Below are 14,341 nucleotides of genomic sequence, written 5' to 3' on the forward strand. Positions count from 1 at the left end.
ATGAGGATGAGTGTGTTCAGTGTGCCGGCAGTTCCCTGCTGCCGTCCCACACAGATTGCACGGAGTTTCGCGTCCCCCCTGCTTCTCCTCCTCCTCCTCCTCCTGCTCCAGACCGGCACCGGCAGCAGCAGCAGCATCGGGGCCGTCTCCTCTCCTTTCCAGCTGGCCCCAGACACCCCGGCCCCAGCCGAGCCCACCCCGACCCAAGCCACACCTCGTCCGGACCCCTGCGAAGGCCGACCCTGCCTCAACGGGGGACTCTGCCTGGCCCTCCCCTCCGCCAGCAGGCCAGAGGACACCTGGGAGTATGTGTGCACATGCAGCCAGGGCTTCACTGGACGCAACTGTGAGGTAAGAACCCATTTTACTTTAACCTTCTGCATGACACGGAACTGATGCTGATTCTGTGTGTGACCTTACTGCTGAGTTTTTGCTTGAGAAGAAGACCGCACATACTGAATGTGAAGTAGAGGACAAGAAGTAGACAATGTTAGGCTGCTTGTGTGTTCATTTTGATGACTTCATCTGATTTATGCAGAGAAAACTGATTCCGTGTTCTACTTACTTAATAAAGCAGGGCATAAAAAACTCTATGTACTTCTAATTTAATATTAATGATTTCAGTTTGGTGTTTTTTTTCTTGTCTTATATGGAACTTATAATTCCTGTTATATCGTTATGAAATTTTGCTGCCACTATAACATCACAAAGGACCAACCTTTGGATGATGTTGGTAACAAACCTGCATCGTATACGTGTTTTAAAATGCATGTGTGCCACTCCGTACATCGCGATGCATAGATGTCAGTGCGTTTTCTCCTCTGTGCTTTTCACGGATGGTTTTTTAATGGGAGCATGTGCTGTCACTGAGACTCAGAGACGAGTGCTGCGTTGCTGTGGCAACAGGAAGGCGAGAGCGGCAGCAGTGAGATGCGAGTGTGAAGTGTAAATGTGTGCGAGCGTATTTACACGTACTGTACCTTTTTGTGTGTCAATGTCTGTATAGCCTGTGTGAGTATTTTGGATAAGCTGTCACATCTGGGCAAACAAAAATTGGTGCAAAGTTAGTAGACGCTGCAGCGGTGTTGAATTTGTCTGTAATGTGTGCTGAGCTGCAAACTCGGCGAGCGAATTTGTGAACACCTGGGATGCAGATGATCAGGCCAAAGTGGCTGTCTTCACGCCGCATCCATTAACTCCAAGTGAACATCTGGACATTAGTGAATAAGACAAGTGCTGCTGTCCCAGGTTGTGCAACATCTCACGTTCCTAAAGCTATACATGTCCGTCAGCATGCACTTCAGCAGAGCTATCTGTCCGTGTCAAGACCAGTTTACATGATGCAGTTTTTGAAACTATCAGTTCCAACAGGAAATTGTGTCATTATGATGGACTACATATGAGGAGTTGTTTCACTCCATTCGGAGATTATTTTCATTGTGTTTGTTTTGCAGAACAAGCAGGGTGATGAGTAATAGAGCTAAAATAAAAACACCCTCTGTATTATTGCACTCTTTGTCTCTTCCCTGATGTTGACCTACACGTCAGCTGCATACCTTTGTGCTCCTGTTACAGCCCTCCCTTATTTTAATTTAACACTTTATTGATTTTTACATAAACTGCTCTTCTGCCGGACTGCCCGAGCTTCATTTCAGCCTTAAAGTAAATGGACTGTGGTTGAGCGTCAGTAGCGGGAGGCTCGATAGGCAGCCAGGCCTCTGAGTCATGCTGGGGTGAAAGAGAGCATCCGCCAGCAGCAGAGAGGATAAATGAGTCTGCTGCAGCATCACGGAGGGAAACAGCAAGGTGACTGGGTGAACTTAAGCAGAATCACCAACAGGTGGCAGCCACATCCCCCCTTGTGTTAATGCACACAGCAGATCTTGTGTATGCATAGAAGTATTTGTGACAGAGGAAGGTGTAGACAGGTGAGCCTACTGGTAGCGTGCAGTCAGGATCGAATCCATTTAGTGGAGCGTTTAGCCAGGGACCTGATCACTGTCTCCTTGGATGTCCTGATTTCATCTCTCAGAATAGAAAGCCACTGCAGTTTGTTACCTCTGCAGCCTGCTTTTCTCTGCACAAACCACAGAGGACGGTGCTGTCACACAACCTGAGCAGCCGAGGCTGGACATCACATGCAGTGGGGGGAAAATTTCATGCAAAGAACAGAAGCCATGAGCACGGTGCCCTTCTGCAACCAAAAAACAACACTCCAGCTTTTATCCCTCCTATGTGCCAGAGCTCAGGTCCGGCACAGGCCCCAAGCTGGGCTCAGGGGGAATCATTGATTTTTGCTTCGCTCCCCTCTTGCTGGTTGTTTCTTCTCCATGGAAACTGGAGCAGCAGTCAATTGAGATTTGGTAAATGACCTGACTGGCTGAGCATGGAGCTGGTTTGCGTCTCCTGTCCTCTGCATGCGTCACAACACAGATGGTTCAGTGAGAAAGGGAGAAGAGAGACCGAAGAAAGAGATGGAGGAGGGCAGGAGGATGAATGAGTTGGAGGGGGAAAAGCAGGGAGGAGTCAAAGAGCAGGAGAAAAAAAAAAGAAGATGGCTAAAAGGAAAGAGGAGAACATGAGGCAGAAAACTACAAATCTCTTCTTACAGAGAGTAAAGCTCCAGTTTTGGAGCTTAGTCATGTACTCACCATCCTTCTCTCCTTCTCTGCTCTTTTAACTCAAATTCTGTGTCAGACCTGAGGCACGGTACACAATGCAGGAGCAAAAAACCCAACTAAAAAAAATACATTTGTACAGTGGGTTTAGCATTGAAACTTTGCGGTGCCTGTTGATTTCAGGATATTTTCGTGACTTACCTCCTTGGCTGTGTTTCATACTGCAGGAATCAAAGCAGCCTAATGCAAACCACAGCAGCAGGCACCATGGGGAAAACAAACCCACTCTACTTGTTAAACTCGCTTGGTTTTAATATCTGCTTCCATCTTTTCTGGATGGCAGCCTGTAAGCTGTCCTGTTGGAATTCACTGCCACTGGCCTTTCTGTGAGTTATTAGCTTCTCGGCCCCTTGCTTATTCATTATTGAAGGGCCTGTTGTGCGCCCTGATGGATTCGGTAGCTTGCTCTACAACACAGTAGGGCTGTGGCAGCACAAAACAGCCATCTGTCATGAAGCAAGTTCAGGGAGCTCTTGCTGGGCTGCTCAGCCATTCAGTTATATGAAAGCAGTGGGTCATAGCAGACTGAACTTAAGTTTACAGCCTTGGCATTATGAACACAGAATGCGTTTTTACTTTACTGTTCTTTGGAGAAGGTATGTGGGACCGAAGGCGGAAAAAGAGGTGATATATGGCACAGGAGTAATTTAGCTGTTTCTGCAGCAGCCAGGTCTGCCTCAGCTTAATAAGCTGGTATGAGGGTGTCAGAGCCGTGATGGACTGGAGGCTTTTTGATCCTTCTGATCCTTTTTTTTTTTTTTTTTAGATCTCAGCTGAGAGGTTTAATCACTATTCCCTCTCATCACCTTAGCGGTGCTTTCTCACTCACAGGGTCCTACTGTTACATAACCATCATTAAAGTTTTCAGGCTTCTTGCTGTGTGTGTTTTTTTTTTGGAATGTTTTCCCTTTTCTACCTCCCCTGGCTGTGTGTAGGAACATATTTAAGGAACAGTTGTTTAGTAGTAGTTAGTAGTTTAGCTTAGCATTAAAAACTTGAAACAAGGATGAACTGCAACCAGAGACTGTACATAAGAGATGAATGTAGCTGCCATGACGTCACCCACCCGTTTGCAGAATTCCATTTTAAAGCCTTAAATTTGGAATTTGGTCGTTGCCATGTTGCTCTTTTAAACCTGAACATCATGAGCTCAGAGTGGATCCAATTGAAAACTACACCCTGCTTTATCGTCCATTTTACTTTTAAATGGAACCATAGCTCCAAAAATTAACGTCACATTTTAATAAAAGTATTGAAACTAGCACTAAAAAGCCTTAAACTGATTTTTAATTTTTTTTATTCTAACATACCAAATTAGAGAAGTATCATTTTCTCATAGTCTTCTGTACAACTGAACATATTTTTGCAATTGGAGGTGTCGCCCTCTGCTGGACATTTGATAGAATACAGGCTTTAAGACACATCGGTGTAATGTACAGCCCAAAGTATGAAGGCACTAAATCTGTCCACTAGCTTTTCTTAAGCTCACTAATTACTGCTCATTTATTTATTCACAGCAAAAATCATTGGATGCAGTTTTACAAGGAGTGATTTATGGGGTTATTTCTCAGCCAGAAGCACTTTTAACACTTTTAGCTTTTGGACAGAACTGTGAGATGCTTCCATGACTTGCAGTCTTAATGCTAAGCTAAGCTAACTATGTTTTGGTTCTCAAACTTCCCATTTTACAGACACACAAACATGTTATATCTCATTTTTTTTTAGACAGCACATAAACCAAGTGTAAAATTAATAAATATTACTGTGAGTTCCTCCTGCACTATTTCTTGGTCACTTCCTAGTAGGGCTGCATGATATTAGAAAAAAAACTGACATTTATACACTGCGATATGAAAAAACAGCTTAGTAAACATAGCGTGGTGATAACGTACCAACTACAACATGCAGTCTTTGGCTAAAGCTCTGCACACTGGTCCACTTGTTCATCGCATGGTCTGTTGTTCTACAGACCTGAGGTCTCTTAGCAAATGCTTCGCTCATCGTTGTGATGTTCCGACTTGTATGATCATCAATGGAAAATGCCGTCCCCAAACAGCAACTTTTCATTTGGAAAGTTATCATTAATAAAGTAGCCTGTAAGACTTTTGTAGCATTCCATTGTCCAGCTGGACCACAAACCTACTGTAGCTGAATAATATTCCACTTGTGACAGCTTTGTGATTGCAACTTGAGAAAACTAGGTGCGAGGTGTGTTACATACCGCCTGTAAAGCGACTGGATCATGTTTTTAAAACACTCTTTCGTAAATGTGTTAATTGGCATCATGCTGTTTGCGAGGTGAAAAACTTATCACATCATTGATTTTTCTCTGCAGTTTGGAATCTTTGTCATGTGGTACATCTGGCAAAGGCATCCATGATATTTTATTTATTTATTTTTGCTTTGGATGACATTCAGATCTGAGTGTGCCCTTGTCATACAGAGCTTTGTAATGGCGATTTAAATGGTCAAACAAATTACTTGTGATGCCTCGTGGTTATTATTGCAAGACACTGCCAACAAAGTACCTGTGTTTGGTCACATCATCCTTATTGTAGCTGAAATATATTCCATACAGATGTTGCATTTCATTTGCACTTCTTTTTCTGGTGTTTCTCTCCTATTCCTCACTCATTTTGCCGTGCACATGTGAAGCCTGCATGGCAACAAACTGTCTTTTAAATAAAGCAAAAAAACCAACAAACCCTCAGTCTATCCATGAACCCTTAAATTGGGATACAGTGTGTTCTATCAGACAGACCTCTCATTAGATTAGTCATGGAAAATGAGATCTATGAAAATTTTCTTTTTCAAAGTCAAGCAACGAAAAAAAAAGTTGTAACATGATGTGTTTTAGCCGTTATTTCGTCATGTGTTGTAGCCCTCTTTGCATTAAACTTTTCTTATCTTTGGATTGAACCTGGCTTGCATATTTTCCTTCTTTGCAGTCTTTATGCTAAGCTAACCGGGCTTTGTCTTTATAGTTTCATACAGAATTGAGAGAAAAATCAATCTTCTCTCTTCTCTCTCAGCAAGCGAGTGAATAAGTGCGTTTCTTTTATGCTTGTTCCATCCGTCCATTAGCTGTTCCCACTTGTCCTCTAAAGGGTCACAGCGGGGCTGGAGCTCATCCAAACTAACACAATGCCAGAGGTGAGGTACATCCTGGACAGGTTGCCAATTAAAACTGTGAGTGGATGAAGAAATGTACTCGTTCCTATAAATCTGGCTAAAGTGACTTTATGTTGACAGAAGATGTGTCCGTCCACTGCAGTATCAAAGAGCTAGATGCACTTAAGAGAAATTCCTGAAATTGCTTGATTTGCTGTGAAAATGATAAAAAATTTTTTTTTACAAGACTGAGAAACAGACTGAAGATGTTGATGAGATGTTAAGATGGAAGTGCAGTAAAAAAACAACAACAAAACAACAAAAAAAATAACTTTCCATCCAAGATTTCTTCTCTTACAATCCAACCAGTCTAAAAAAGTGTCCAGCATTTGATAATGACAGAAAGTGTGTTTTCTCTTCCAGTTAGGCTGGATGTGACAACCCTCCAACGCACAAGTGGTTGCAATAAATTACAAAAACAAAACAAAACAACAAAACCCTCTCCTGACAGGACTCAAAACAAACAAAGTCCTGAAGCTCATGGTAATTGTGAGAGAGGGGGAGTGTTTGTGTGGATGTGTGGCGGTCAGCTCTCGTCTCCAGGGCCGCTCACTCTGCTGCTACAGATAGAGCCGGAGCTACATCCAATTAGGCAGAGCTCAGAGCTCATCACCAGTCTGTGGTCTCTTTGATATCTCTGGCTTGTTAGTCAGAGGGAGGACAGAAGCCACAAGGAATATAGTTATTTAGATGTATACTGTACATGCGTGTATCAGTGGACTTGCTTTTCCTCTTGCAGCGGAGGGGTTTTGTTTTATTGCTTTATCTGTTCAAGGGCTTCTATTGAACGTAGCGGTCATTGAATTGTTTCTTCAGAAGACTGGTTGAAGCCGATGTTCCCCAAAAGGCAGATCTCAGCTTTTGCCACTTTGTTTTCTTTTTTTTTTTTTTTTAAACCAGGCAGGGCTGCAAAATGTCACTTCTGTGCGTCATGTTATAGTTTACATGATCTGATGTAGGGCTGATTATCGTAGCAGGCGCTGATGGTAAATGATCAAAAAACATGCTGGAGAGTTAACGGACTGTCAGCTCTAATTACATGGAGAAATGCATAAATAAATAAGGCTTCTTCTCCAGAAATATCCCTGAATTTCTGATTGGATATTCTGCTGTAGATACAGCAATATAGCAAACGATAATGTGAATTTTCACTCTAGCAAGCAGCAACAGTATGTACTTGATTGCAAGTTACATTTGGATTGAATACGCACTGCTTTGCTTTACAGCCCAAAATTAACACGAATAAAACACTTTAGAGTAGTCATTATGTCAAGATATCACATCCTTCTGATGCCGTGTTATCCTGTTGAAAATAGATGCGTCCAAAAAAATGAATCTATAATTACTTTAAAGAGTTGTGCCTCTTTCATGTCTTCCTACTTAATTTAATATTCTTGCTTCACGTCTCTATTTCTGAAAAAAATAAAAAGGAGCCATTTCAGGACTATTAAAATATTACAATTCCTCTCATTGTTGCACTTCAAAAGCCACACACTACTCATTTCGAAGTCACACTTTAGGATATTGAAAACTACAGCCACACTGGCAAGCTTTGATGTTCATTCCCACTCACAGTGTAAATTCGTTGGTCAGGGTAATACGACAGCGTGCCATCGTTAATGCTAAACGTGCGCTGTTTGTGGGAGAAAGGGAAACGGTTCAACTACGCTGCGAGCGCGATGGAAATGTGCCTTTTAGATCATTAGATATCCTGTGTGCAAAGTTGACATTTTGGCCTGAGGGTGGCTCTGGAGAATATCATCAAGTGTCCAAAGTAGGAAGAGAGCATCCTCTTGAAATCTTAAAGACAATACTTTTTGTAAAGTAAACTTTTGAGATTCAACTTGGATAATAGATGGCAAACAGCAGCAAATGGATAGCAAAGCGAAAACATGTGCGCCCTTGTATAATTAATCCCAGGTGGTTTGATGAACGCAGTGACGTAATCAGCTGCTCATAACCCTGTCGATAGCTTTGATATAGCAGCTACCCATCAGCCGAATGAGACTTCTTTGAGCTATTATCACTGAGCTATCGCTGCGTTTCATGTTGATGTCCCTCGATGTTACGAAGCGGACCGTGCTGCCTTTGAACAGGAAGGCTTGTGGCCAACCGCTTTGGTCATTTCCATATCACACATCACCTGGCCTTTTGATCTGGGGGAGGTGTATGAAGAGGTGCTGGCGTGATGAGTTGGTGAGGCCTGATACATATGGATGACGCAGGAGATGTTCTGCGGTGGAGGCGAGCCTTGATTGATACCAGGTTGGTTGGTTGGTCAGTGGCATTTTTAGCTGCGCTGCCGGTGTGGTTGGAGGGGAGGCGATGTCCGTCTGTCAGGATGTGTTGGCTGTTCAGTCAGTCAGTCGGTCCGTTGCTTTGGTCCAGACTTCTCAACAGTTACTGAATGGATTTCATTGGAAGTTGGTGCAAACATTCTCCAGCGATCTTTAAGGTTTCCTTTTGTACTACAATAAGGTTGACTTTGCAGTTTAGAGTAAAATGTCTTCCCGATTGGATGGAAAACCATGAAATTCAGTCTTGAAATTCAAGTTCCCATCTGGACAAAACAACTTTGCTGCTCTTCAATTTTCATCAAGGATTTGCATCAGGTCAAAATTTAAAATCCCTCTCTGGTTGTTGATTTAACCCCTAAAAATCAATCGGTATGTATCCCAGTTTCATATTTAGAAGTTTTTTTCCCCCCATAATAACCCCTACCTGCTCTAAAATGGCTTGGATGTAACTCTACACTTTGACACTGCTGCTTCCTTTAGAACGACAGGTCTATAAATTCCATACTTTTTTCTCCACCTATTCCTACGTCACTTATTGCAGCTTGAGCACACCAGCTCACTTACAATGCTGCTCAAACTCTGTAAAACTACTACACAATAGCAAGTTGTGATAACTGAGGAATTCAGCCATACTTGTTCAAACTAGAAACTGATTCTGAAAAAGGATCATGATACAGAAAACCTCACCTGGGAAATTGAAGTAAATGGTTTCTTAGTTTTTTTTTTTTTTTAATGAGAAGTCGGAATCCATGTTTTACGGTGTAAATACTCAACCATGATGTTGACTCCTTATTTCACTCATGACATGTCTTCCAGCATATAAAAAATAGCATATGGACATTCTAACAAGGTGGAAACCTGATTTTTATTGGAGGGGATCTTGGGGGGAAAAAAGCCTGACACTCACACCAGCCTCAGCTGCAAATTCTGCTGAACTAAGATGTGATCATAGTCAACATTATGCCTGATAAATGGCGCTATGTTAGCATGTTGGCGTTAGCATTTAGCTCCGCAAAAGCACCTCTGGGCTGTTAGAGCATCACATAGCTGCTAGCAGGCTTTAAGCAGTAAATTCCATTATTTCACTTAAAAAACTCTTAAATCCATAGAAATGTCATGTGCATGATCTTACTATATAAAGGCATTAGATTTTTTTTTTTATTCACGAGACAGCTGACTACACAAAAGCACATAATTAGTTTTCAAGGCACACACAATCCTGCCAGCAACACTAAAGATAGTAAAGTCTGTCCGACTACAGTCATGTTACATCTCTGCTTCTTTCTTCTTTTTCTCATTATTGTTGCCTTGAATACAGTCTAATCAGTTGCTGCTGAGCATTTTTCTAATACTCTTGACTGCTCAAATTTCTGCAGCCCTCCTTTTTCTTTTTTTAATCGCTGCCACTCATCATGAACAGAGCTCTTATCTCCGTGTCATTGGCTTTTTAATTTTCCTTCAGTCTGGCAGTGAAACATGAAACTCTGTCCTGGATAGAAAAGAAGTCATTACATTTCTCCCCGTGGTTTGGTTTAGGTGTTTTAAAAAAAAAAAATTATTGCTTTTTGTCTGCCCTCGTTTCTATTTTTGTCTTTAATGGAGCAGCGAGTTGTGTCACCATCCGCTGCATAATGTAAAAAAGGGCAGAGCAGCTCTTACTCAGCACTAATTCGCCCCGATAATAAGCCTCCGCTGTGACACCTTCATTGTACTGTCGCTTCTAATGATTAGTCTTGTTGTTGCTGCTGTCAGCGTAATGAGTGTGTGTGGCAGGAGGGAGAAACGTGGCTATGCGTTTGGTAAAGTGTGACATGTGTGTTTGTTTTTGTGTGTACATACTATTAGATGTATGAGGAAGCACTTTTTAATCCTGTTTATTCTCTGTGTGTTAGCTCACACTTGTAGGTGTGATTGAGTATGTTTAGATTTGTGTGTGGGTTTAGCTGCAACACAAACAGCATTCATACCAGATAGGAAAAATAAACACAAAATTAATGAGATGAGATTAGGCCTGAATGACCAAGTGATAGCAAAATGTACTGGTGATAGAATTGAGAAAAAATTTGATAGGAAATTCAATCATTTCACCGAAATTCATTAGATCAAAATCGCTATGAAAACCCAGAGTTCACTTGCATTAACAAATGTTATAAACAGCCTGTCATATACCTTGATAATGGAACCATTTTGCTCTTCATCACTCTCCCGGTTACTTTTGTTCAGGTCTCCCAAGGTGCGCCAGTCTGTGGTCACCTGGGCCTCTCATCAAGGTTTTTAATAAATATCCATCCATCCATCCATCCATCCATCCATCCGTCTGTCTGTCCGTCCATCATCTTGTACATCGCTTAATCCTCACTAGGGTCGTGGGGGGCTGGAGCCTATGCCAGTCGACTCAGGGCGAAGGCAGGGGACACCCTGGACAGGTCACCAGTCTCTCAATATCGATACATTTTTCGGCTTTATCGCCGAGCTTTTGAGATCAATACAGCTGTTTGATCAAGACATAAGCTTATGCGTACACCTAAACATACACACACACACATATATATATACATACACTAAATACACTCATAAAGCCTTGAAGTCGTCTGCTTGCTACCATTAAACAAATGTTTTAGAAAATCTTTGGGTTACAATTTGGACTTATTCTATTTTGAATCATGGTGCCTGTGTGTATTCATGTGTGTTGAGTGTTTTGGGACATGCAGTGTTCTTGATCTAGAAATAACTACATTTTTTGCTTTTTTAAAAAAATTTTTTTTTAGCACATTTCTTCGTGTAACCTTTGTTTACATTTTGTTTTGTGTCATGGAGTGCAATATTCCAAAATGAAAGATGTTTAAATGAAATGGTTAATTAGATTTGTTCTGGATAAAATTATGTCTTTTAGATTAATTGATAAAATTGTTTCAAGATTTTTTGGTAGAAAAATAATCATTAGTGGCAGCCTTAGAAATGACAGCTTACTTTGCTCACATGTCTTCCAGTACATAAAAGAACACCATATGGACATACTAACAAGCTGCAGATATGTGGTTTTCACCAGAGTCGGTGAGTAGAAACAGAGCTGTGTGGGTAACATCAAGCTGTCTTGCTGATCTCTCTCAAAAGTGAGTCACCACTTGACACAGTATTGCAGTTATGTTATCAACGAAGTCACTGGGTATTGTTAAGAGTGTCCTTGCTATCCCTTTTTAATTGAACACCTTCTTTGCAGGTCTTTAGTTATGTAATGTATTACATAGACGCCACCTAATTTGTTTAGTGTGTCATGGCTGTTAGATTTCGGGATTTCTTTGCTAAAAAAAACATGAGGCGAAATCTGCACAAACAAACCAAGTGCAAACTGTTACATCAGTTTTATAAAATAGATTCTAAAGTGGAGCATTGAGGAGTATCGGGCTTCTCTCTTATTATATTAACAGCTTTTTTTTTCTTTTCTCCTGCAAACCATTCATATCGCACCAACAATACAAGTGGCTTCACAGAAAATCAAATAATACACTTGAAATCAGTGCTTAATAACCCTATTAACCTTGTTATAATAAAAGAAGTGTGTTTTTTTGGTTTGGATTCATTGTTACCCTGGCAACGACTACAAAATTGTATAACTGAAAAAGAAAACACACACACACACACACATACACACACACACAATACGGCCGCAAATCATGTTCCCTTCTGCCTCAAATACTGCCTCCTACACACAAATGTTATTGTTTTGCTTTTAGTCATATTTTTGACACACTAACCCGCAGAGAAACAGCAATAAATACAGTGTCAAGTGTTCAGCGGATCGCCACCACTCAGCATGACAGTTTTGGTTTGTGATGATTATACGTGACACTGGGTGATGCAACTGATGCAGTGTGTCCTCAGCAGAAGAAGAGAATATTTCTCATCTGAAGAAAATACCTTTCTTTAATCCCATGTGAGGAAGCTGTATGATCCCTAAATATGTAAAAATCTTTGAACACTGAGGTACGGAGGTGGCGTCATCATGCTATTCTTGTGTCAAAGTGTGCTTTCTTTTTGAGGAGTGTTCATCCTCCCTGGTTTTGGTAAGAATGCTGGTGGACAGAGATAACTTGTTACGAGAACCAAACCTTAAAGCAACATGTGGAAATCTTGAGGAGTCGTAATAAATTCAGTTAAATTCAAATAACTTTATTTATCCCCTAGGGACAATTCAAAAGCTCACTGAGCATTTAATGTAAAGACATTAAAAATAAATAAATAGAATAAAATAAATAAATAATAAATAAAAGCAATAAGGTGCCAATTTTATTAAATTGTAATGAAGGATATTAAAGTAGAGAGATGCAGAATATAAATATGATTATTTCAGCTGAAAGGCAAAGCTGATACACCAGCATCAACCAATGAAACAAGACAATGCAAGTTATTGTCGCATTTGTCCTTCAAACATTCTAGTCTCGGATAATGTTTGAGTGCAGTCAAAACCAAAGTTATGGCAACTGAGAGACCAAAGTAATGCTAAATTTTGCTACAACAGGCTCTGATCCATAAAACTGTGTTAGAGGACAGACTGACAGCAGAGCAGGAGCTCCTATCATCCTCTGCTCTGTTGCCCTCTTGCTTCCAAAAGACGGTGACTCAGTAACAGATGCTGAACTGACTCTTGCCGTCTCCTCCACACGCATGCACACAACTTGTTAGTTAAGTTTATTTGACAATATGTTATTTAATGAGGCCAACTGGGAGACGAGCCAGCGCGATGTCTGCGCGTACTGGTGTGTGTCATGAACGTCTTCTCTCAGCTGCAGACAATAAATGCCAGCTTAATCCAAAAAAAATCCCTTCAGGACCAGTAGAGCACCTCCGACAGAGAGAGGAGCGAGGCGCAGTCACCAGCCTCGGGCGTAAGACACAGAGATTAGCTCGTATTAACAGCTGGGCCTGTCTGCCAGTTGATAGGAGAGACGCTGTGGAAAATTTGGCTGTCTGCTCGGGACTGTGGTGCAAATTTGTTCATCAGAAAGTACACAGAGAATAATAATGAAGAAGTTCACTTAAAATTGGGTTTTGTTGAAAGAGTTTAGAATTGCAGTGGAAGAGGAGCTGAAACAGGAGCAGGCACATCGAACTCGAAATTTTCCAATGAAACGTGCAACTTTTTTGATTAAACTAAAATCTGTAGTTTTAGTTATGCAAATTTCAAACTTTAAAAACTTAAAAATTGAATTTCAAGTTTGTGGGATTAGTGAAATGTTTGTAACAACTTGTGTAATATATAATAATAAATACTAAAACATGTTATAGTTATGCTTTATTTTCCTATGTAGTAGTATTTGTTCAGGGGTTCAAGATCAATTCAATCTCAAACTCATACTCTGTTGTTTTGACAAAGCATGCTGCCTCCACCTGCCTCCACATTCTTCCTGGAAAATGTTTTAGCGATTTTTATATTCCGCAAATGTTTTTTCACTTTTTGTACTAAAGGGTCTGTACAAAAGCATTCTGTTTTTATTTTAAACCTTCTATTTAGTGTTGGGTACCCAGTAAACAGAGATGTGCCTTTAACTTGAATGTGAGCTGTGGGGGCTCTTTGTCGGGAGGAATCGATCCTGTCTGCAGCTCTGTCCCCCACTGATTCATCCGCCTCCAACGGTTCCGCTCTGATCACATCAAACCTCATTGATTAATAGTCAATCACTGTTTAGCAGCAAGGGGGATTTTTTATTTATTTATTTTTTAACATTCATGAGATTGCTCTTTTTTACCTTTTGGGTACAGTTTTGCAACATTGCCTATAAGTATTGAAGCTTTTCAAAACAAATCTTAATCCAATGTTTTTGACAAATAATGAAGTCAAAGGAAACAGATTTAACAAGACACACTGATTCATACACACTAACAGCACAGAGTGTCTATCTTGAAGCAAAAAAAGCCAGTAAGAAAAACAGAGGGGGGGCAAGCGTTGTCTTTTATCCAAGTGAGTACAAACCTGTGCAATACCAATTAAAAGCCAAATAATTAAAAACTGTATCACATCTGAATAACCACATTACTTCTAAGTTAAACAGTAGGGTGTTTGCTCTTATGTAAAATTAAAAAGTTGCGGCTTCACAGTTTACTGTATTAAAAACACAGGCATCACAGTAGGAACTCAATGCAGCAAAAGTCATTACTGAGATTCAAATCTTTCATTTTTTCAAAGTTTGGGAGACT

General features: G+C 40.7%; 1 protein-coding gene across 1 annotated transcript in view; it reads left to right on the top strand.

Moving 5' to 3' along the window:
* Positions 1-14,341, top strand: part of dner (delta/notch-like EGF repeat containing) — a 71,884-nt gene continuing 57,543 nt past the window's right edge. Inside the window, exon 1 of the mRNA XM_008282626.1 lies at positions 1-351. Within this exon, the coding sequence (XP_008280848.1) occupies positions 1-351 (351 nt within the window). The remainder of the gene's footprint in view (positions 352-14,341) is intronic.

This window comes from Stegastes partitus, unplaced genomic scaffold (assembly GCF_000690725.1).
Source record: "Stegastes partitus isolate 25-593 unplaced genomic scaffold, Stegastes_partitus-1.0.2 Scaffold279, whole genome shotgun sequence".
Lineage (NCBI taxonomy): Eukaryota > Metazoa > Chordata > Actinopteri > Pomacentridae > Stegastes > Stegastes partitus.